The sequence below is a fragment of the Lentinula edodes genome, assembly GCF_021015755.1.
Source record: "Lentinula edodes strain Le(Bin) 0899 ss11 chromosome Unknown C8R40scaffold_24, whole genome shotgun sequence".
NCBI lineage: Eukaryota > Fungi > Basidiomycota > Agaricomycetes > Agaricales > Omphalotaceae > Lentinula > Lentinula edodes.
Window position 1 is genome coordinate 564,273 of NW_025764330.1, and position 25,295 is coordinate 589,567.

The window sequence follows — 25,295 nt, forward strand, 5'->3', positions numbered from 1 at the left end:
TCCAGCGGTTTGTTAATGACATCTTCTCTGACATGCTCGATGTCTGTGTCATCGTCTATCTTGACGATATTCTGATCTACTCTGATACGCCAGAAGAACACCGAGAACACGTTAAGGAAGTCCTTCGGCGGTTACGGAAACATCGGCTTTACGCCAACCCCGAGAAGTGCGAATTCAATATGGATACTGTTGAGTATTTGGGTTATATTCTTTCTCCCGACGGATTAACCATGTCCAAAGAGAAAGTTCAGACAGTTCTAGAGTGGCCGGTTCCGAGGAAGGTCAAGGACATTCAGTCCTTTCTGGGTTTTGCAAATTTCTATCGTCGTTTCATTTATAATTATAGCGATATCGTTGTGCCGATGACTCGGCTTACCCGAAAAGGCGCTCCCTGGATCTGGGACAGCAGCTGTCAAGAGGCCTTCGAAAACCTCAAAATCGCTTTTACTTCTGCGCCGATACTGGCTCATTGGGAGCCGAATCGCCCACTTATCGTGGAAACCGACGCTTCCGATTACGCCATTGCGGCTATTCTTTCCATCCAATATGCTGACGGTGAAATTCATCCTCTAGCCTTCCTTTCCAGAACGCTTCATGCGGCAGAACTCAACTACGATACCCACGACAAAGAGCTACTGGCCATCTTCGAGGCCTTTAAAGCTTGGCGTCATTATCTGGAAGGTTCGGGTGATCCGGTGGACGTCGTCACCGATCACAAAAATCTTGAGTATTTCTCTACTACCAAGGTTCTCACCCGCCGACAGGTCCGATGGTCAGAATTTTTACATCAATTTAATATGGTCATTCGCTTCCGGCCGGGGAAACTCGGCGAGAAACCCGACTCGATAACTAGACGCTGGGACGTCTACCCTAAAGAGGGGGATATCGGCTACGCCCAAGTGAACCCTCACAACTTCCGTCCTATCTTTACTAACGAACAACTCACTGCGTCTCTTCGAGCTACCTTCTTGGAAGGTCCGGTTTTACGAGCCTCGATAATCATGGATATCGAAGCCCTACACCAGGCAATCATCCTCGCCCTTCCCGCCGACCCGAGCTCCGTTGTTGGTTTGGAACTTGCAAAAGATCCTTCCAATGAACGTTGGAGCTTAGGTAGTGACAAGCTACTACGCCTTGACGACCGTATTTATGTTCCTAATCACGGCGATCTACGCCTTCAAGTCCTCCGTTACTTCCATGATCATCCACTCTCCGGCCATTTCGGCCAGAACCGCACTCTAGAAGCTGTACGTCGTCAATACACCTGGCCCAAGGTCAGAGACTTCGTACGTGACTACGTTACCTCTTGCACTATCTGTGGGCGCAACAAACCTCGCCGTCATCGGCCTTACGGGTTGTTGAAGCCTTTGCCGGTTCCGGTCCGACCATGGAATTCCATCTCCATGGACTTCATTGAGCAACTGCCAATGTCGAATGGCTTTACCGCTATTCTCGTCGTTGTGGATCGATCTTCCAAACAAGCTATATTTATTCCAACTCACGACACCATTACTTCCGAACAACTAGCTGAGCTTTTTGTTATTCACGTCTTCTCTAAGCATGGTGTTCCTAATCATGTTACTTCCGATCGTGGTTCCGAATTTGTTTCGGCGTTCTTCCGGGCTCTCGGTAAAGCGCTCTCCATGGAACTTCACTATACCTCTGGATATCATCCGGAAGCCGATGGGCAAACTGAGCGTGTCAATCAGACTCTCGAACAGTACATCAGGATCTATTGTTCCTACCAACAAGATGACTGGTCGCCTCTACTTCCGATCGCCGAGTTCGCCTATAACAACGCTCCCAATGCTTCCACTGGTATTACTCCATTCTTCGCTAACAAAGGATACCACCCAAATATCACCGTTCGGCCCGAGGTCGACATGAAGTCTGATCTAGCCAGAGACTTCGTCGTCAATCTCGATGAACTCCACGTCTTCCTTCGAGAGGAAATCCTTTTAGCTCAGTCTCGTTACAAGGAACAAGCTGACAGGAAAAGAATCTCGCACCCGGAGTTCCCGATCGGCTCCGAAGTTTTCGTTCTTGCTAAGCACATTCGTTCTACTCGTCCTACTGAAAAATTCTCTGAAAAATATCTTGGTCCTTTCAAGGTCATCAGTCGACCTGGTACTCTGTCCTACGAGCTCAAGCTCCCAGATTATCTTCGCCGCATTCACCCGGTTTTCCACGTCTCACAGCTGGAGCCGGTTACGCCGAATCCATTCCCCAATCGTACTCAATCTCCTCCACCTCCAATTGAAGTTGATGGTGAAGAGGAGTACAACGTTGCCGAAATCCTCGACTCCAAGCTGGACAGAAGGTATAAACGTTGCCCTCTACGTTATTACATTCGGTGGGCCGGTTACGAAGGTACCGATGATGAGTTCTCTTGGGTGGCTGCTGATGAATTACATGCTGACGAACTTGTACTGGCGTTCCACGCCCGATACCCTCACAAACCTGGACCTTGATCACAAAAAATCATTTTATTCCATTTCCCTTTTTCGCCGCGCTCCGCCGAAGTCTACTTTGTGCGTTTAGAGGATAAACACGATGATAGCAAATTGAGTGTTTATCCCTCTCTCTTAATTGTTAATCTCATCCTTCTATCTACAATTTCACTTATATTTCTTTCACACTTAAACTACTTATACTTCGAACTAATTAATTCTTCCGCCGCGTCGCGGCCCATTCGCTTTCCGATTTCAAATCGAGTTACCATTTTTTTATATATACAAACAAAAAACCAAAAAAGAATTTATACAACAGGATGGAGGACGACAAGAAGTTTACAAGAAGATGGCCGAAGGCCGAGGTCCGATGTCCGTGATACTACTACACTACTCCTCCCTTTCCTTCCCTTTCTCCGACCGGGCCTTCTTCGGCGCCGGCTCATTCCTCTCCTCTTCCTCCCTCTCCTCCATTTCCTCCTCTCCTTCTCCATCCTCTTCTTCCCCAACCTCCTGCTCTACTCTCCTCTGTTCCTCTTCCTCGTCGCTATCCGCAATTCTCCGTCGTTTCTTCGGCAAAACCGACGGCCCAGCCTCCGGCAATTCTGGTGGCGTTCTTCTCCTCCTTGAGGCTTCCGTAACCAACCAATCCAGCTTCCGGTTCATGTGACGATGGTAGGTGTTCGCCTTCACCTGACCATCTCGAAGCTGCCGGTTGTCAGCGAGCAACTGAGCCACCTGGCTCTCCAGCACCGCCAGGCGCTCGCCGTACGGAGTTCCTCCACCCTCGCGCTTCACCGTTGAGGGCCGCCCGGAGTACGAGCACCGGACCTTGGCGTCGTGGCAGGGTTTGCAAATGACAGAACTCCTCTTGCCAGCCTGCATCTGGCAAGAGATCTTCTTGCTCCTGCATCTTTCGCAGGGAGCCCTGTCATCTTCGTCGTCGTCGTCGTCATCCCCGTCGCCGCCATCATCGGGGTCCCCACCAACGGGCTATAAGCCGGAGAATCAGCACAAGATTCTCATCAAAGGGTATCAGTACTCACCTGGGCTTTACCCTTGCCTTTTCCTTTGTCCTTTCGGATTTCCACCACCGGCCGCTGTGGGGAAACCGAACTTCCTCCTGGCGAGGAGCCACGCCGACTACGAGCGGTGGCCGCCTCTGCCATTCTCCTCCGGCGCTCCTCCAACTCCCGCGCTGCCTCCTCCTTCTTCCTCTGCGCCTCCTCCGCGGCCTTTCTAGCCGCCTCCTCCTCGGCTTTCTTTTTAGCCGCCGCCGCCGCCTTCCTGGCCTTCATCCGACGGACCTTCTCCTCTGCCCGCCGGATTGCCTCGTCGTCGTCTTCCTCCACATCGTCGTCGTCGTCTTCTCTAGATTCCTCGGGGACGGTGAGATCGATGGGCGGCGGAGGAGCAGGCCGCGACCTCGAAGGTCCGGCGGTTGGAGATTTTTGGGTGGTGGTGGTGATGGTGCGGCTGGTCGACATGCTGGTTGGACTTAGAAAATTTTGGAAAAGTTAGGGCCTTAGCGGCAAAACCCTGGGCCTTTTATAGGACAAAAAACTGCGCACGGACCAGCGAAAATTTTCCTTCGAGTTGTACGGGGTGTACGGTGAACCGAAAATTTTCACTGATGACTAACGCCAATTCCCGGTACTAACGGCTTTTGAAAATTTTCCTGCTGACTGAAGGGCCAAATCCCCGATCCTGACGGCCTTTGAAATTTTTTCCTTGGTGACTAACCAACTACCGGTATTAATGGCTTTCGAGGGCTCAAGCCTAAGAGGGGGATACTGTCAAGTCCATGCCGCGGGCCTCCATTCCGCCGTTCGGGATTCCGAAGATCTGCTCCTTATTGTTATCTCACTCTTATTGTTCTTTCTCGCTACACATACCCTTTCGTTCTAGTCCCTTCTTATTGTCTTTTACTCTACCCTGCAGGTACTACTCGTATAGCTCCTAGTAGTTAGTCTGGCGCTCCGCACCGCTGCGCCGATCCGTAGATATAAATACTGCCTGTACGCTACTGTAGTTCCTCAGTTTAATTATCGACTTAGATTCCCTCTTTCACTCTGTGCTCCTCTAAGTCTTCAGGCTTACTGCCTTGAAGCTCTCTCTACTCTACCTTAGGACTTATACGTTCTCTGGTTCGCTCCTCGTCACCGGCGTTATCGCCGCTCCGACTTGGCTGCTACTCAGCTCCTCTCTTCTATACTCTCGACCTCCGGGGACTTACGGCGTAACGGCGGTGTTGTTAATAACTTCACTACTGTCCCATTCGTATTCCGCACTTAGACACTCTGTGACCTCTGGCACGGTTACACGGGTTGCATGATCTTAACAGATATCTGTACTGAGCTCGATCCTAACGACGAGCCCAGTTATCCAGATGATGATGATGACGATGGTGATGATTATTTCATTCTTGCCAGCTCCGCGATGGGTGAAGACACCGCACATAATATAGGTCCTGCCTCTTCCCTTGCATATCTTGCGCGCCTTCTTCCTTCATCTGATTCTGATGAACGTGTGGTATTTGATGAAACCGTTGACGATATTGTTGTTCATCGCTTTGGATTTGCACCTGACGGCCACTCTACCGATCGACAATACTCGTGTCCAGAAAAAGTATGGAATTCAATGTTGTTGTTGATAGGATGTGGACGGCCTCCAAGACCTCCTATCCGTGATGAACGAACAGCCAGCCAGCTTTGCACATTTCTGCACGATTTGATGAAAGCAGTTAAATTACACCAAGCGCCTCGAGCGTTTGACTTGATAAGCATCCGACCAAGTTGATGTCCTGCATGCTGGTACTTCCTCTTATTTTTTGATATTACTACCAGCAGCTTCAGAGAGCGAAGCTTTCTTTCTTGCATTCACTAATGCTGCAACAGTGATGGAAATTGCCCGCCGCAAATGGGGCTCTGGAACTACTGATATTATTCACCACTTGATTCGACATGGGTTCTCTTTCAATACTGTTAAGATCATGTACACCGTGTAACCGTGCCAAGGCCACAGGGTGTCTAAGTGCGGAAGACGAATGGGACAGTAGTGAAGTTATTAACAACACCGCCGTTACGCCGTTAGTCCCCGGAGAGCGAGAGTAGAGAGAGAGGAGCTAAGTAGCAGCCAGGTCGGAGCGGCGGTATCGCCGATGACGAGGAGCGGACCAGAGAACGTCAAAGTCCTAAGGTCGAGGAGAACGTACTTCGAGGCGTTGAGCCTGAAGACTTAGAGAAGAGTTAAGTTGAGAAGGGAGATCTAAGTTGATCTAAGTTGATAATTAAACTGAGGAACTACAGTAGCGTACAGGCAGTATTTATATCTACGGAACGGCGCATCGGTGCGGAGCGCTAGACTAACTACTAGGAGCTATACGAGTAGTACCTGCAGGGTAGAGTAAAAGACAATAAGGAGAGACTAGGACGAAAGAGTAAAAGACAATAATGAGAGACTAGAACGAAAGGATATGTGTAGCGCGAAAGAACAATAGGAAGGGATTACAATAAAAGCAGATCTTCGGAATCCCGAGCGGCGGAATGGAGGCCCGCGGCATGGACTTGACAGTATCCCCCTCTTAGGCTTGAGCCCTCGAAAGCCATTAATACCGGTAGTTGGTTAGTCACCAAGGAAAAATTTTAAAGGCCGTTAGGATCGGGGATTTGGCCCATCAGTCAGCAGGAAAATTTCAAAAGCCGTTAGTACCGGGAAATGGCGTTAGTCATCAGTGAAAATTTTCGGTCCACCGTACACCAAGTACAATTCGCAGGAAAATTTTCGCTGGTCCGTGCGCATTTTTGCCGTATAAAAGGCCCAAGGTTTTGCCGCTAAGGGCCTAACTTCCCAAAATCTTCTAAGTCCATCAGGATGTCGACCACCCGCACTACAACCACCAGTAACTCCACTGCTGGCCCTTCGCGGTCAAGACCCGCTGTTCCTCCGCCTCCCGCCAATACCGACAGTCAAGGACAAGAGGACGTGGGGGACGACGAGGACGAGATTTTGAGGAGGGCACATGAGAGAGTGCGGCGGATCAGGGAGCAGAAGGCCGCAGCGGCGGCGAAGAAAAAAGCCGAAGAAGAAGCGGCCAAGAAAGCGGCGGAGGAGGCTCGCAGGAAGAGGATGGCCGCTGCGCGGGAGTTGGAGGAAAGGAGGAGGTTGATGGCGGAAGCGGCGACCGCCAGAAGTCAGAGGGGGACGTCTCCTAGCGAGATGTCCGTCTCTCCACGAAGACCCGTGGTGGAACTTCGGCGGGCGGCGAAGGGCAAGGGAAAAGGAAAAGCCCCAGCGCAGGTAAGTCCTTTGGAATGATACTTAGTGATTAATACTAATCTCGTTTATAGCCAGTTCGCGGGGATCCGGATGACGGCGACGACGGGGACGACGACGATGATGACGAAGAAGACCGAGCGCCTTGCGAGCGGTGCAAGAGTAAGAAACTCCCTTGCCAGATGCAGGCAGGCAAGAGGAGTTCAATTATCTGTAAGCCCTGCCATGACGCCAAGGTGAGGTGCTCGTACTCGGGGCGTCCAACAACCTCGAAGCAACGGGAAGGCGGCTCCGGCGAGCGCATTGCCGTAATGGAGAGCCAAATGGCTCAAAGCCTCGCTGATCTCCGGGCCCTACGGGAGGCCGATTCGAAAACTCATCAATTCCTTCGTCAGTTGTTGAGGAAACAAGAGGACGACCATGCTCGTCTTATAGCCATGGAGACGAGGATGGCTATGATGGGTATGGGAGAGAGACCGGCGGCGGCGGGACCTTCGAGAAGGACCGAGTGGCGGCGACCGCTGAAGCGGAGAAGGATTGTAGAGGAAAGTGAAGAGGAAGAGGGAGTGGAAGAAGGAGAAGGAGAAGTGGAAGGACAGGAGAAGGAAGTGGATGGAGAAGGAGAAGAAGAAGTAGGAGAAGGAATGGAGGCAGAGGGAGAAGGGGAGGCGCCGGCGCCGACGACGGCCGCCTCGGAGAAAGGAAAGGGGAAGGAAGTAGGAGAGTAGTGATACTACGGACATCGGACATCGGCCTTCGGCCTCTTCTTGTATACTTCTTGTCGCCCTACCCTCGTTGTACAATTTTTTTTTTGTTTTTTGGTCTTTGTATATAAAAAAAAATGTTAACTCGATTTTGAAATCGGAAAGCGAAATGGGCCGCGAAGCGGCGTAAGAATTAGTTCGAAGTATAAGTAGTTTAAGTATAAATGGAAATGTAAGTGAAAACAGTAAATTGAAGGGGAATGTAAGCAATTAAGAGAAAGAAATAAACACTCAATTTGCTATCATCGTGTTTATCCTCTAAACGCACGAAGTAGACTTCGGCGGAGCGCGGCGGAGAAAGGAAATGATTTTTTGTGATCAAGGTCCAGGTTTGTGAGGGTATCGGGCGTGGAACGCCGGTACAAGTTCGTCAGCATGTAATTCATCAGCAGCAACCCAAGAGAACTCATCATCAGTACCTTCGTAACCGGCCCACCGAATGTAGTAACGTAGAGGACAACGTTTGTACCTTCTGTCCAGCTTGGAGTCCAGGATTTCGGCAACGTTGTACTCCTCTTCACCATCAACTTCAATTGGAGGTGGAGGAGATTGAGTACGATTCGGGAAAGGATTCGGCGTAACCGGCTCCAGCTGTGAGACGTGGAAAACCGGATGAATGCGGCGAAGATAGTCTGGGAGCTTGAGCTCGTAAGACAAAGTACCAGGTCGACTGATGACCTTGAAAGGACCAAGATATTTTTCTGAGAATTTTTCAGTAGGACGAGTAGAACGAATGTGCTTAGCAAGAACGAATACTTCGGAGCCGATCGGGAACTCCGGGTGCGAGATTCTTTTCCTGTCAGCTTGTTCCTTGTAACGAGACTGAGCTAAAAGGATTTCCTCTCGAAGGAAGACGTGGAGTTCATCGAGATTGACGACGAAGTCTCTGGCTAGATCAGACTTCATGTCGACCTCGGGCCGAACGGTGATATTTGGGTGGTATCCTTTGTTAGCGAAGAATGGAGTAATACCAGTGGAAGCATTGGGAGCGTTGTTATAGGCGAACTCGGCGATCGGAAGCAAAGGCGACCAGTCGTCTTGTTGGTAGGAACAATAAATCCTGATGTACTGTTCGAGAGTCTGATTGACACGCTCAGTTTGCCCATCGGCTTCCGGATGGTATCCAGAGGTATAGTGAAGTTCCATGGAAAGCGCTTTACCGAGAGCCCGGAAAAACGCCGAAACAAATTCGGAACCACGATCAGAAGTAACATGATTAGGAACACCATGCTTAGAGAAGACGTGAATAACAAAAAGCTCAGCTAGTTGTTCGGAAGTAATGGTGTCGTGCGTTGGAATAAATATAGCTTGCTTGGAAGATCGATCCACGACGACTAGGATAGCTGTATAGCCATTCAACATTGGTAGTTGCTCAATGAAGTCCATGGAGATGGAATCCCATGGTCGGACCGGAACCGGCAGAGGTTTCAACAAGCCGTAAGGCCGATGACGGCGGGGCTTATTGCGACCACAGATAGTGCAGGAAGTAACGTAGTCACGAACAAAGTCTCTGACCTTGGGCCAGGTGTATTGACGACGTACAGCTTCGAGAGTGCGGTTCTGGCCGAAATGGCCTGAGAGTGGATGATCATGGAAATAGCGAAGGACTTGAAGGCGAAGATCGCCGTGATTAGGGACATAAATACGGTCGTCAAGGCGTAGTAGCTTGTCACTACCTAAGCTCCAACGTTCATTGGAAGGATCTTTTGCAAGTTCCAAACCAGCAACGGAGCTCGGATCGGCGGGAAGAGCGAGAATGATAGCCTGGTGTAGGGCTTCGATATCCATGATTATCGAGGCTCGTAAAACCGGACCTTCCAAGAAGGTAGCTCGAAGAGACGCAGTGAGTTGTTCGTTAGTAAAGATAGGACGGAAGTTGTGAGGGTTCACTTGGGCATAGCCGATATCCCCCTCTTTAGGGTAGACGTCCCAGCGTCTAGTTATCGAATCAGGTTTCTCGCCGAGTTTCCCCGGTCGGAAGCGAATGACCATATTAAATTGATGTAAAAATTCTGACCATCGGACCTGTCGGCGTGTAAGAACCTTGGTAGTAGAGAAATACTCAAGATTCTTGTGATCGGTGACGACGTCCACCGGATCACCCGAACCTTCCAGATAATGACGCCAAGCTTTAAAGGCCTCGAAGATGGCCAGTAGCTCTTTGTCGTGGGTATCGTAGTTGAGTTCCGCCGCATGAAGCGTTCTGGAAAGGAAGGCTAGAGGATGAATTTCACCGTCAGCATATTGGATGGAAAGAATAGCCGCAATGGCGTAATCGGAAGCGTCAGTTTCCACAATAAGTGGACGATTCGGCTCCCAATGGGCCAGTATCGGCGCAGAAGTAAAAGCAGTCTTGAGATTTTCGAAGGCCTCTTGACAGCTGCTGTCCCAGATCCAGGACGCGCCTTTTCGGGTAAGCCGAGTCATCGGCACAACGATATCACTATAATTATAAATAAAACGACGATAGAAGTTTGCAAAACCCAGGAAGGACTGGATGTCCTTAACCTTCCTCGGAACCGGCCACTCTAGAACGGTCTGAACTTTCTCCTTGGACATAGTCAATCCGTCGGGAGAAAGAATATAACCCAAATACTCAACAGTATCCATATTGAATTCGCACTTGTCGGGGTTGGCGTAAAGCCGATGTTTCCGTAACCGCCGAAGGACTTCCTTGACGTGTTCTCGGTGTTCTTCTGGCGTATCAGAGTAGATCAGAATATCGTCAAGATAGACGATGACACAGACATCGAGCATGTCAGAGAAGATGTCATTAACAAACCGCTGGAAAGCCGCAGGGGCGTTCGTAAGGCCGAACGGCATGACCTTCCATTCGTAAGAGCCGTAGCGGGTCCGAAAAGTGGTTTTCCATTCGTCACCTTCAGCGATTCTGACTAGATGATAAGCGTGAGCGAGATCCAATTTGGTGTATATTTTAGCTCTTTTCGGAGCGTCGAGAAGATCTGATATGAGTGGGAGTGGGTAACGATCCTTTTTGGTGATACGATTGAGTCCACGGAAATCGACGCAAAGGCGAAGTTTGCCGTCTTTCTTCGGGACAAAAAGGACCGGAGCGCCGTGAGGAGAGGATGATGGGGTGATGGCACCAGTAGCCAGCTGTTTGTCAATAAAGTCTTTAAGGGCAACTAGCTCCTTTTCAGACAAAGGGTAAATACGGCCAAGAGGCGGCGAAGCGCCTTCTTCCAAGTCAATCTTCAGGTCGTAAGGTCTGTGTTCAGGAAGTGAATCTGCAGCAATCTCGTCGAAGACGTCTGCAAACTCTGCGTACTCTTCTGGGATAGAAGGATGGAGTGGAGGGACAGTAGGAGTGGTGGAGGAGCGGTCGGCGGCGCGGGCCGCGACCTCTGAGTGGATAGCACGAAGTAAGATGGGTTCCATACCAGCGTCCTTGCAAGCCCTGTTAAAGACTGCAGCACTGACAAGTGCAATGTCGACCTCGGGAGTTTCCAGTTGAGCAGCGAATTGAGAGACCGTAGGGTAGGAGTAGATGGGTTCAAAGGGGAATTTGGGCGAAAGGGGCTTGGCCCGTAAAGTCCGAGAGCGGGAGCGAGAGCGAGGTGAGTCCCCAGGAGGGGTCTCCAGAATTGTCGGTGAAACCGACGGCGAAGGTTCCGGTAGCGGAACAGCGACCTTTGCAACAACAGTGTTGGTAGCAGAAGGCACAGACGTCTGTGGAGAATCAAGATGTGAAGTGTTACGGAACGTAATGTTTCGAGATGCCCAGTCAATCAACGGATTGTAGCGGGATAAGAAACTGTAACCTAATACTGCTTTACAGGATGAATCTAAATGTGTAACATAAAAGGGTAATAGAAGCAGCTCGCCGGAAGGGAACCGAACGGCGATATTCGCCATATCGGTAATGGGTTTAGAAGACAATGAACCATCAAAGAGACGAAGATTAACAGGAGAAATTTTGGTCGTAGGAATAGAGTTCTGATAAACGTAACGAGTATCGATGAAAGAGTCAGTAGAACCAGAATCAACAAGAGTAGGAAATTTAAGAAGAGCAGAGATGGGTTCGGCCGGCGCGGCCGAATCGGATAACGAGAATTCAGTAGTTAACGAAATTACAAGAGAGCGTTCAATGGAAGAAAGAGCGGACGCGTTGAGATATAACTCCCCAGGTGAGGTACGAACCTGATCAACGCAGCTCCCGTTTCGTACCGGGGAACAAGAGCTGCGGATTAGTTTTCTGAATCCTCTTCAACAACCTCAATGGTTGCTTCGGGGGTTTCTTCAACCTCGGCAGCGCGGCCCTTCGATTCTCGGGCCTTTCGCTTGTTACAGTCAGCAATCTGATGCTTACCACCGCAGAAGAGACAAAGGTTGTTCTTCATCCTTCTTTCCTTCTCGGAGGGAAGGACTTTCCCATCTGCACCAAGATGGTTGAACGCGGGGCGCTGACCGCCGGATTGGCCGGAATTCGAAGAGTTCTGGGGCTTACCATTGTTGTTAGGCTTACCACCAGAGAAGGGTTTAGGCTTCGGCGTGAACGGCGCCGAAGAGCCAGATGGCTGAGAGTTGTTTTGCTGGTTAGTAGAACCAGTCTTAAAGTCCGAGGAACCCTTCTTCGGGTTCCGAGCAATAAATGGCTTACCAGCCTCGCGCTTCCTAGTTTCCTCGCGTTTCCAATAACGATTGTCAATACGAAGAACCTCTTGACGGTAATCGGCGAGCGTCGCCGGCTCGGGCAAACGCGCCATTTCGTCCTTGATGCGCTCAGCTAAGCCTCGTCCATAAGCCCATTTCAGGGCAGCAGAATCCCAGTTGGTACTAGCAGCCAGGGTGTTGAACCGGATGTTGTATTTCCGGATGTTCTCGGTTTCCTTCATCTTCAGATTACCGAGAGAATCTTCGGCCTCGCCTTGGGCGTCGTAAACGCCGAAATTATCCTGAAGCTCCTTTACAAGGGCTTTGAAGGAGGACGTCCAGGCCGGCAGCGAGTCGAGATCCGGATCGAGGATATCAGGGACAAACCATTCTTTGGCTGACCCACTGAGATAGGAAAGGGTATAGTTCACCTTCCGTTGGTCGGTGAAGTACTTTGGACGGTCATTAAAGACCAGGGCGAGATTGACGAAGAACGTCTTGAGTTTTCGGGGATCCGAACCGTCGAAGACCTCTGGCTCCTTGACCTTGCTCTTGGATTCAGAGCTGTCAGAAGGGCGGCCGAGGGCGGCGAGGACGGTACCAAGGGTCTCAATGGAACCCTTGAACCCCGAGAGGAGTTCCAACATAGCTCGTTGCTCGTTGGGGATGTCAGGAGAGATTGGGGAACGAGGACCACCAGGTCCACCAGGACCACCAGGTCCGCCGGGACCGCCGGGACCGCCAGGCCCACTGGGGTCACCAGGCTCACCACGCGGTAAACCGCCGGAGTCGTTATCCAGATCGTCATTGTTGTTGTCGGCACCCGGATCGTCGGGATCGACAGGAGGGTCTTGATCATCGTGATCACCAGTGTCCAAATCGAAGTGAGGAGGTGGGTCACGAGGAGATTCAGAAGCAGCTCGACGTTGGGGTTGTTTTCCCGTACGGCGGGCTATGGCTTGGAGAATTGGAGAATCAATTCGAGCAGTTGACCGGCCCCGAGCCGGAGCGACCACGGGGGGTTGTCCACGGCGAGGGGTCAAGACTTGGACAGGTTGTCCGTCACCGGTGTACAAAGTGCTGTACTCAAATTGCTGATCTTCTTCCATGGCTTCAGGAAGAGTTGACGTAGTAGGAACTGTGGCTGGACCGAAACCGCGATTACGGCAACGTGGTTGACCGATGGCAGAGATAGAGTCGGAGAATGGGGCAAATGATTGGGCTGTAGTGAAGAAAGTGTTTTCTTCGGAGTTAGCTCTAGATTGAGCTCGAGTTTTCGGAGGCATAAAAAATGATATGTCAGTACGACGTTAACGGATTGAGTTTAATTATACTGTTAAGATCATGTACACCGTGTAACCGTGCCAAGGCCACAGGGTGTCTAAGTGCGGAAGACGAATGGGACAGTAGTGAAGTTATTAACAACACCGCCGTTACGCCGTTAGTCCCCGGAGAGCGAGAGTAGAGAGAGAGGAGCTAAGTAGCAGCCAGGTCGGAGCGGCGGTATCGCCGATGACGAGGAGCGGACCAGAGAACGTCAAAGTCCTAAGGTCGAGGAGAACGTACTTCGAGGCATTGAGCCTGAAGACTTAGAGAAGAGTTAAGTTGAGAAGGGAGATCTAAGTTGATCTAAGTTGATAATTAAACTGAGGAACTACAGTAGCGTACAGGCAGTATTTATATCTACGGAACGGCGCATCGGTGCGGAGCGCTAGACTAACTACTAGGAGCTATACGAGTAGTACCTGCAGGGTAGAGTAAAAGACAATAAGGAGAGACTAGGACGAAAGAGTAAAAGACAATAATGAGAGACTAGAACGAAAGGATATGTGTAGCGCGAAAGAACAATAGGAAGGGATTACAATAAAAGCAGATCTTCGGAATCCCGAGCGGCGGAATGGAGGCCCGCGGCATGGACTTGACAAATACATTATCACCCTATCATCCATTACGAGGGTACGATCCACAACCACAACGCCAAATTCTTGCCCTGGGTATACGTAATCCTGAATTTCGGCCAGGCCTGGATGAGTATCGCTCATATGGGCATTGCCGAGACAGCTTCTTACGCTCAATAAGAGGTCGTGCAGCGATTCTAGCTGGTGGCCTCATTGCTCGACTCGCTTGCGGTGTCGTTGATGAGAATGATGTCTTTGAAGGGCCGACAGATCAGGCTATACACGGAGTTTGTGTGTCGGACACGAAACTCCAGGTCGCATTTTGGGATGATGAACTGACTGGGGATGAAGAAGATCTCATTTGTGGATGCTATGAAGTATGGACAGGTGAGGTTTATGACTGGTAGTTACATAGTGTGTCTAAGCTTATCACCAGGGAACACAAATCATGGTTATGGTCAATACGCCAAGAGATCATGGTGGCCAAGACCGATCTCTTGGAAGTCCAGCGGTTTCAACTGCGGGTACTGGTCTAACAATGCGGAGGATTGGTTTCAACGACGTCTCAATAATATACGACATTCTCCAAGTTCCGTTCAGCTTTTAACAAACAACCAATGGCGTTCAGCACTGAAATTCAACAAGGATGCTCCTCAACCCTCTAAAAGTAATAATCTAGTGTCTGCTGAATATCTACAGTCGTTCATACAATTCTAGACATTGAACTTAGTTCAATTGTCATTCTGTAATTTGGTGGCATCGCGATGGACGAATGTCAAATACATGTGGTCAATGTAGGTAGAGTACGTAGCCATTAACGAAGTCACGCCTGAGTAAAGAGATCCATATTGCATACGAGGATACATCACATACTACCGACGATCAATCAACAGAGTACATCGAGTGAGACCGCGATGACACAGTGCACCTAGGTGAGGAGCACATCGGGAGAAAGTCGAAGGACTTTGCCCAAACGTTTTGTGTTCTTCGACAAGTTGATTTGGTCAGAATTAATAGACAAAATCAGATGATTATATTAGCTTGAAAAGAGAATGGGGTGCGACCCAAGGTAACAGTCGAGGGAGAAGAATGTAGTCTTGCAGCACTATATGAGTTAGCTCAGTACGTGTAATAAATTCCTTTAGTCTCGGAAGATGTGTTTCACAAGAGAAGTTTTGCGTATTGTGATTCGGGAGTGCAGTTGTCCCGGCTCCTACCGATCATGACAGCCTGCCAGGAAACTGACTTGTCGTGTTCTTCCACACCAACAAAGTTCTTGATGTACTTGAGTCTCACTCGTGCATACACACGACCGCAAAACGACGGCGCTCGCAATATAAATGAAATACATCGAGATAGGTCGAAGGAGCTTGGTTCGGATTTACTTTGGGATGCTTAACTCCTCTTCTCCTGCCACCACCTGGCCCAGCTCCCCCAAACAACCCGGTGACCTACGTTCCAGATCTTGAGCGGGTAATGATTCTAGACAAGGTGGACGCGTGCATATGGGAGGGAGGAAGGAAGGACACGGCTTAGTCCATGGATTGAATGAACATCGGTATCAGAGTCTCAGATGTAGCACTTACATCGATGACCTCGAGTCATTGCCCATTGCAGCAGGACATAGACAAGCCCACAACAGCCCGCAACGCTGCTGCTGTAGAATCCCTGTGCCAGTAGTAATTCATCATCAAATCAAAATACTGTCTGCGTTGTCAGATGTTAGACGAGCCCATGAAAATAGTTGACCGCTGGTTTCAAGAGAACTTCATTTCTCAACTATCTCTTCGTTACTTCCTGGTCGTACAATTGGAAGGATAACTGCATCCGTGAAGCCGCGAAGCGTGACAGCTTTCAATCACGAAGAGCCAGGGGTCGGCATGAAATTTAATTCCTTACCTGTTTCGACCCTGACGGGACTCGAGAACACCGTTTATATGCTCAGACTGGGTTAAGAGAAGGTTATAGGTCAAATCCCATCCCACCCACTTCATATCTTCTCCTATAAATTTCACTGATGCAGAGGTGTATTGCTATCAAAATTTCAGTCCGTGATAACCTACAGATGATTGTCACTGCCAATGTTCATCTGATCAGCGCCTCATGCAGCCTCATGCTCGGCTCACGATCTCCATGACTGACAGAAGGTCGGATAAAAGAAATAAACTCTCGTTGTCTGGTTTCCTTTCCTTGCCTCTGATCTCTACTATATGTTTGGTCTCTCTTATAATCTTCTGGGTACCATCAAGGCCCCCTGTGACGCTGTGAATGCTCTGGCATTTTCAAATGATGGTAGATATCTTGCAAGCGCCAGCAATGATATGGTTGTCCGAGTCTATGATCTCAAGCGGCACCTTTCAATGATATGGACTTATTGCGGCAAAAGTCCCTTTACTACAGTAGTCTGGTGCAAAGAGCAGCTTTTCACCGGAAATGGAGATGGAGAGATCATGATATTCCATCCTGTAGCGGTGAGTCGAAATGAGGTTCCTGTGACTTGTCCCCGCTTGACTAACAAGCTTCCACTCTCGAATCAAGCACTGGTTTGGAAAACAAACAGATTTCAGAGTTCTACAGCCCCATTTACTGTCTGCCTATGCTAGTTTTCACTCAGGGGAGGTGTGTTTAGCCAAAACTTGAGCCCAAGGGCCCCTAAATTGCGGATCATGAAGTGCCCTACTACAAGGTACATGGTGAGGTAAGGTGTAAGTAGCATACTACAAGTACATATCAAAGTATGAATGAAATGAAATGAAATTACAAGTACAAGAGAGGGATGGGAGGGAGGGTGACAAGAAAAAAGCGCAGATCAAGCTAGATCTGCTCAGATAACAGTTAGTCGACATGAAGGCGGATTCCAAGGGTAGGGAGCGTTTCTGGAGGCCTCTGCAAACCAACAGATCCCCACCAGCAACTGAATCTTTCATTCAGTACCTTGGAAGTGTACAGGAGGCCTCCTCCTCACTTCTGACAGGTACATAAATATTCAGTTGCTGCCTCTCACCAAAACTCTACAGATATTCCTCACTTCTGAAAATGTGTACAGGTTTCTCCACAACCTCACTTTTCAGCTGTGTACAGATTTATCTCTCTCTCTCCAGGTTTTACCTCACTTCTGTACAGGGTCTCACCCTCAGATGTGTACAGGTTCCACCAGATTTTTTACAGAAGTGTACAGGCTGTGTTCCTCACCTCTTCAGTTGTGTACAGGTGTTTCCACCTCACTTCTTCAGTTGTGTACAGGCCAGACCTCACTTCTCAACATGTGTACAGGTCACACCTCACTTCTGTCCTCAGATGTGTACAGGTAGCACCTCACATGGGGCCAGTTGGATCAGGTGATGTGTTGATCATGTGTTCTGTTTCAGTCAGGTGCCAGAGTTTCTGAGCAGAGGCCTGTGTGAAAAAGGTCAGAATCATGTGATCCCATCAGCTCTTCCTTTCTCTCTTACCACCACCATCTCCTGTTTGGTGATTTGGGTGAGAACACTGGCTTTCTTCCACAGCTCTGATAGCTTCAACATCACCCTCCAGGTCCTCCTTTCATCTGTACAGGCCTAGCCTCAGATTCAAGGACCTGACATAGCTCTGACAGCTTCAACATCATTTTTCCTTGTCTTTTGTGTATAGATTAGAGGTCTGGGTTCTCAGTGTGTCTATGATATCTTTTATGGGTGTTTTACATGGTTTTCAACTGATGTTTGGGCAGATCTAGGTTGATCTGGTCCTTTTTTGGTCACCCTCCCTCCTCTCCCACATTACATCTTTACTTTCAACCATTTCACTCCACTCTAACCTTGTTATTTTATTTTTTACTTAGACTTCTGTTTTCATTTATATTATTTACCATACCATACCCTTCCTGTAGGGCCCTGCATGATGCATTCAATTTAATGGGGCTTTGGCCCAGTTTATGGCTAAACACCTCCCTATGAGTGAAAATAGGCATAGGTACCTAGTAGAATGAAAGATCAGAGGTGATCTGCGCACTGAGAGCCCTGATATCCGAAGATCTGACAATCTGAAGGTGATATGAAGCAGTAGATGTGGTCAGATCTGTATGGATGTGTTGTGAGCTCTGTACAGTGGAGAGATCAGTGATAGTGGCGGAGCCATACCAGAAAATCCGTTATCTGAGACTCTAGAACGAAGCCTGTGGTCTGTACAGATGTAGGAGAGGCTGGTGGGGTGATGTTAGAGCTATCAGAGCTGTGGGGAGTGTGCAGATGTCCTACCCAAATCCGAAGATGGTGGGGGAAAGGAAGGAAGAAGGACAGAGTCAGATGACACTCCTGATCAAGCTAATCACAGGCCTCTGCTCGGAACTCCGGCACCTGTGATTGCCAGAAGTGTCCCATGACCTGCCTTGATCATCTGACAACAAGTTACCAAAACTTCGGAATTGCAAAGTCGAAGTTGGCATGTAAAAGTACACACTGCCGGAGCAGTACTAAAGATATTGACAAACGGATTGCGTAGCGTTGTTCCTGACGTATTCCTGCCGTAGTCCACCAACGCACGCGTGTATATAGCGCGAGGACGACGAGCTATAAATAAAACAAACTCGAAGCTCCAGAATAAAAAGTTGAGCATTCTCAAGAAAAAGTGTTCATAGTGTGAGATATGATCAAGATATGAACAAGGTGATTGTTGGAGGTGATTGGGGGAGTGGTAATCGAGATATGAGCAGGTGGTGGTGATGGTAGGACAAAGGGAACAACAGCAATTAGATGTATTCATGTGCACTATTGAAGTGATGAACACAGATCTAATTGCTGTGGTGTATCTGTTGTTTGCAGAGGCCTCCAGAAACGCTCCCTACCCTTGGAATCCGCCTTCATGTCGAGTACTGAGCAACTACAAGACTCTGTAGCACAACCTACTGAGCTTGTATTAAGGCATTGACATTCTCTGCACTGAGCTGGGTGGCATACTGTTTGGGTTAGCTGAAGGGCGCTCCAGTGTGTTTCAACTTCAACAAGTGCAGTCTCCTTCAACAGGTTATGGGCCCCGTGCTCTAAACTGTGCATTGATCTGTTATTGTCCTTGCTTGTTCTTTACTTGTGCGCTCCCAATAGTACTCCACTGTTGTGGTCTTTCCAACTACCTCTTGTCTATCTTGACTACTGTTAACAATGTCCTCTTCTACAACCATCTCAACAACTCCATCATTTAAAGTCCTTAACAAAGACAACTACAATGATTGGAAAGGGAACATGAAGGCATCTCTGATGTCTCATGGGTTATGAAGACTAGTCAGTGGAAAGGAGAAACAACCCCCAGCCTCTGATACAGAGAAACTGGAGAAATGGGAACTTAAAGCTGAAAAGGCTGCTGGCTTGATTTATCTTGCTGTCAGTCCTGCTCAGCAAGTTCCAATAAAGGCTCATCAAGAGGACCCTATTCGTATGTGGTCTATCCTGGAGCAGCAGCATGTGTCAAAGAAGCCTGGTGCTAGGTTTAATGCCTATAATGCACTCTTCACTATCACCAAGTCTGCTGATGAATCTCTAATGGATATGGCTGCAAGAGTTGAAGCTGCAATGGCTGATATTCAGAATTTGCGCCCTTCTGTTGCTCCTATTGCTGTCCAGTCAAATGGACTTCCTGTCCCCGGATTCACACTCGATTCCTTGGACTCTGAATTACAATCTATGGCTCTCATACGTGCTCTACCAGAGGAATACAAGCACCTATCTTCAAACTTGCTTTTGCAGGACAACCTCGATAAAGAGAAAATCCTTGCAGCATTCCTAGCAGAACAGCAGAATCAAGAGCACGCAGAGCAGCAGTCTCTGAATAGAGCTGCACAGGTTGCAACTTCTTCTAACAAGAAGAAGAATAGCTACAGAAATCCACCTAGGACTGGAGACCCTAAGGATTACTGTAAGTGGTGTGGTAAAAAGGCGGTCCACTGGCCAGAGGACTGTCCCAGTAACCCCCACAACAAAAAGAAAGGCATTCAGGCCAATAAAGCTAAAGTGACAGAGGTAGATGATGATGGGGTGACTGAAAGTGCTGGTTCAGCTACTGCAAGTTCTCTTTCTAATGGACTATCTGCTTCATCATTTGCTGATACAATGCAATGGAACACAGATACGGGCGCCACTTCTCATATGACTCCACACAGAAACTGGATTCGAAACTATACTCCTCATAGAGTTCCAATTCGACTTGCAGATCATACTGTTGTGTATTCTGAAGGCATAGGCGAGGTTCTGTTCACTCCAATTGTTGATGGCAAAGATGTTGAAGGAGACTGCACTTGTTGAAGTTGAAACACACTGGAGCGCCCTTCAGCTAACCCAAACAGTATGCCACCCAGCTCAGTGCAGAGAATGTCAATGCCTTAATACAAGCTCAGTAGGTTGTGCTACAGAGTCTTGTAGTTGCTCAGTACTCCAATAAACACAGTAACAATGACCAGAGTCAATATAGTATGAGTATTGATTTGTATCTTTCAACTGTAGTAGGAATACAGGTTTGTTTGGTCTTGTATGTACTAGAAACGCATGAGGCGTGATAATAGGTGTCCACAATTGTGCGCACCTATGAAAACTAACTAACTACAGTAACACTAAAGAAATAGCTAAGTTATGAGTTGTAAAACTAAGTAATGAAGTCTGTAAGTACTTTGTACACTAAGTAAGTCACTACAGTGATAACTAGGAGTGATGAAGCGCTGTGTAATGTATGTAGAAAGTGTTCTATCACTACAGTATGCTCAACACAACCCCCTGATGGAACACTTTTGCAATCTAGCACAAGTCCATCACTTTCACAACTTTTTTCTTCTTCTCTTATCACAACCCCCCAACACTGTATATCCTTATTCATCGTCGGAGGTTATAGGTTTGACAAGTCCGATCATAGTTCGGAACTTGTCTACCTTTGGAATTGCAAGGGCCTTTGTGAGCAGGTCTGCTGGATTATCCTCAGTGGGCAGGTAAGAAGGGGCAAGTTTGCCATGAATGACTTGTTCTCTGAGCCAGTAGAAAGTCCGATCGAGGTGCTTCATTCGTCCGTGGTGTTCCGGATTTTTAGCAACTTGAATGGAGGATTGGTTGTCGACATGGATAATGGTAGGAGATGCGACTTTATAACCAAGCTCGGTGAGGAGAGAACGAATTGCCAACACTTCTTTGCCCACTGCATTAGATGCCACAAATTCGGCTTCTGTAGAGGATAGAGTAACCACAGGTTGTAGTTTACTACTCCAGCTGACAGCACCTGATCCAATCTTAATGATGTACCCAGTTGTTGACTTCCCATTGTCCTTATTACCACCCAAGTCTGAATCACTGATAGCTGTGATCAAGTCTGGTGCAGTAGGGTCTGGTCCTAGTTCCAACTCGTAGTCGATAGTTCCCTTCAAGTAGCGTAGCAAGTGCTTTACAGCAAGCCAGTGTGCAGGTCCGGGATTAGAGTTGAATCGAGTTAGAACACCAGTAGCATAAGCGGTGTCAGCGCGAATGATCATAGACAAGAACAATAGGGAGCCAACAGCCGACATGTAGGGGACATTAATCATAGCTTCTTTATCCTCTGGTGTTTGTGGACTATCTTCTTTGGAGAGCGTGACGTTGGGGTTAAGGGGAGTCTTGACAGGTTTAGAATCCTGCATGCCGAACTCATCCAGTTTACGAATGATGTATTGCTTCGCATTGAGGTACAACTTTCGATTAGGACGATCTCTCCTGATTCCTATGCCGAGCAAGAAGGTAGTTTCGCCTAGATCTCGGAGTTTGAGCTCCTTGGATAGTTCAATGACGAATTTATTGAGGACACCAGAGTTTTTAGAAGCAAGAGTGATATCATCTACCCATACTGGTACAATCACCTTGATATCGCCTCTTTGAAACAAGTAGACGCAAGGATCAGACTCTAAGCGTTTAAAGCCAAGTTTGACTAGAACACTACAGAGTTTCTCACTCCAAAGACGGGGGGACTGCTTCAAACCATAAATGGACTTGTTTAGCCTGCAGACTTTTTCTGGTCCACCTTGCTTGAATCCCTCAGGCTGTTTCATGTAGATAGTGGTGTCAATGTCCGAGTTAATGAAAGCATGTGAGATGTCAACAGAGCGGAGCTCCATATCATCAATGGCTGCTAAAGCAAGGACGAGACGTAATGAAGACCAGCGTAGAGTGGAAGCATAGGTTTCTAGATAGTCAAAACCAGGTCTTTGGCTGAAACCCTGAGCACAGAGGCGGGCTTTAAATCGTTCAATAGAACCATCAGCATTGTGTTTAATACGGAATACCCAAGTTGATCCAATTGCTTTTGCCCCTGGTGGTAGATCTACTATATCCCAAGTGTTGTTTGCCAGATGAGCAGAGATTTCATCATTCATAGCCTCCTCCCACTTGAATGCTTCTGAACTGTGCATTGCCTCTCTATAATTTCGAGGTTCCACTTGGATAGTGGTTGATGCTGCAAGTTCTGCATCCCCGTAGTAGTCGTCATTAGAATTATCAGAGTCATCATTATTGGCAGGAACACGAGATGTGGATGGTTTGGTTTTCCACCATTCACCCGGAGGTTTCCGAGTTCGTACGGGGCGTCGTATAGCAATTGGTTGCTCATCAGATTCATCCTCAGTCACAGGAATATCCGGACCAGGTGTATGTTCGAGTCGAGGTGAGTTAGGCGCATTGCCCTTATCAACTTCGGAGTTGGATTCAGAGTCTGATTCAGATTCATCAATAGGGATTGGCAGAGTGAATAATTCATTGGGGGCACTCGAAGTCACTTTAAGAGGTTGTTGTTTCGGAGTAGTCTCAGGAGGAACATAGTCTTTACGAAGAGTTGGTTTATCTGGTGATTTGGATGCGTACATGTATCGTTCATCGAAGTCTGCACGTTCACTGATGATAACCTTCTTGGTGACAGGGTTCCAGAACTTCCATCCTTTAACTCCCTCAGGGTACCCAATGAACACACACTTTTCCATATGAGAACCAAGGTGTAGTCTCTTGTCCTTTTGAACATGCACATAGGCCATGCATCCCCATACCCGAAGATTCTCCACATTAGGTTTCTTCTTGTAGAAGACTTCATACGGAGTCACATCTGGAACAGCTGATGTTGGGCAACGGTTCAACACATAAACAAGCGCAGCCAGGCATTCCACCCAGAATGTCTTTGGTAAACCTGATTCCAGTAGCATAGCAGTCAGTAGTTCCGCCAATGTCCTATTCAGCCTTTCAGCGACTCCATTTTGCTGAGGTCGATTTCTGGCCGTGCGTTGTACTTCAATCCCTTCATCTTGTAAGAACTTTTCAAACTCCTTGGATATATACTCTCCACCTTTATCGTGTCTGAGTATCTTGATTTTTAATCCAGTAACCTTCTCAGCCCAGGCCTTGAACCGCTTGAATGCTGCAAATGCATCACTCTTTTTCTTCATCGGTATTACTGCTCTAAAGCGTGCCTTATCGCAGATGAACGGAATCCAATAGCGGTAGCCTTCATGTGAGATGATACCAGTGTCATGTACATCCGTAAAGACAAGTTCCAACACTTCAGAAGCGCGGGTCTCAGTACTGGGGAAGGGATTTGCATGCATCTTTCCCCCAAGACAAGGTTCACATACTGGGTCTGGTTTTGCACTAGACTCGAGTTTAAAACCCTCAACCATCTTATTCTTAGACAGCTTGCTAACATCACCATAATTATAGTGAAAGAAGCGTCTATGCCAAAGCTCAAGATTCAGAGGCAGAGTTGTACCACCAATATGCGCACTTTCATCCTCTGTACCATTACTTATAGTAAGACCATTAAGATAACCAACTGATTTGTTATTGACTGAAGCAGTAAATAGAACAGAACCATTAAGAGTAAACTCCATTGTATCTTTTAGGATTTGTACAGTAAAACCTTTGTGCTTGGTGAGATATAGAACAGAGAGGAGATTGTTATTAAGTGAAGGTACATGTAAGACTCTAGAAAATAACACTTGTCTGGCTTCTTTGCCATCAACAATAGGAGTGAAAAGCACCTCGCCCATTCCTTCAGAATACACAACAGTATGATCTGCAAGTCGAATTGGAACTCTATGTGGAGTATAGTTTCGAATCCAGTGTCTGTGTGGAGTCATATGAGAAGTGGCGCCTGTGTCTGTATTCCATTCCATAGTATCAGCAAATGATGAAGCAGAAAGTACATTAGAAAGAGAACTTGCAGTAGCTGAACCAGCACTTTCAGTCACCCCATCATCATCTACCTCTGTCACTTTAGCTTTATTGGCTTGAATGCCTTTCCTTTTGTTGTGGGGGTTAATGGGACAGTCCTCTTGCCAGTGAACCGCCTTTTTACCACACCACTTACAGTAGTCCTTAGGTTCCCCAGTCCTAACAGGAGCTCTGTAGTTATTCTTCTTCTTGTTAGAAGAGGATGCAGCCTGTGCAGCTCGATTCACAGACTGCTGCTCAGCGTGCTCTTGATTCTGCTGTTCTGCTAGGAATGCTGCAAGGATTTTCTCTTTATCGAGGTTGTCCTGCATAAGCAAGTTTGAAGATAGGTGCCTATATTCCTCTGGTAGAGCACGGATGAGAGCCATAGATTGTAATTCAGAGTCCAAGGAATCGAGAGTGAATCCGAGGGCAGGAAGTCCATTTGACTGGACAGCAATAGGAGCAACAGGAGGGCGCAGATTCTGAATATCAGCCATTGCAGCTTCAACTCTAGCAGCCATATCCATTAGAGATTCATCAGCAGACTTTGTGATGGTGAAGAGTGCATTATAGGCATTAAACCTAGCACCAGGCTTCTTGGACACATGTTGCTTCTCCAGGATAGACCACATACGAATAGGATCCTCTTGATGAGCCTTTATTGGAACTTGTTGAGCAGGACTGACAGCAAGATAAATCAAGCCAGCAGCCTTTTCAGCTTTAAGTTCCCATTTCTCCAGTTTCTCTGTATCAGAGGCTGGGGGTTGTTTCTCCTTTCCACTGACTAGTCTCCATAACCCATGAGACATCAGAGATGCTTTCATGTTCCCTCGACATGAAGGCGGATTCCAAGGGTAGGGAGCGTTTCTGGAGGCCTCTGCAAACCAACAGATCCCCACCAGCAACTGAATCTTTCATTCAGTACCTTGGAAGTGTACAGGAGGCCTTCTCCTCACTTCTGACAGGTACATAAATATTCAGTTGCTGCCTCTCACCAAAAACTCTACAGATATTCCTCACTTCTGAAAATGTGTACAGGTTTCTCCACAACCTCACTTTTCAGCTGTGTACAGATTTATCTCTCTCTCTCCAGGTTTTACCTCACTTCTGTACAGGGTC

At 48.0% G+C, this 25,295-nt stretch overlaps 2 protein-coding genes across 2 annotated transcripts; both read left to right on the forward strand.

Annotated features, from left to right (window-relative positions):
- Positions 1 to 4,781: 4,781 nt before the first annotated feature.
- C8R40DRAFT_1172239 (uncharacterized protein) lies at positions 4,782 to 5,457 on the forward strand (the record flags this gene model as incomplete). Its single annotated transcript, XM_046231832.1, has 2 exons — positions 4,782 to 5,244; positions 5,297 to 5,457. The coding sequence occupies 2 exons, from the start codon at positions 4,782 to 4,784 to the stop codon at positions 5,455 to 5,457; spliced, it is 624 nt and encodes a 207-aa protein (XP_046084980.1).
- Positions 5,458 to 14,321: 8,864 nt separating this feature from the next.
- C8R40DRAFT_1022259 (uncharacterized protein) lies at positions 14,322 to 14,625 on the forward strand (the record flags this gene model as incomplete). Its single annotated transcript, XM_046223023.1, has 2 exons — positions 14,322 to 14,388; positions 14,438 to 14,625. Coding segments are annotated over 2 exons (255 nt in total), but the record flags the coding sequence as incomplete, so codon positions are not given.
- Positions 14,626 to 25,295: the final 10,670 nt, after the last annotated feature.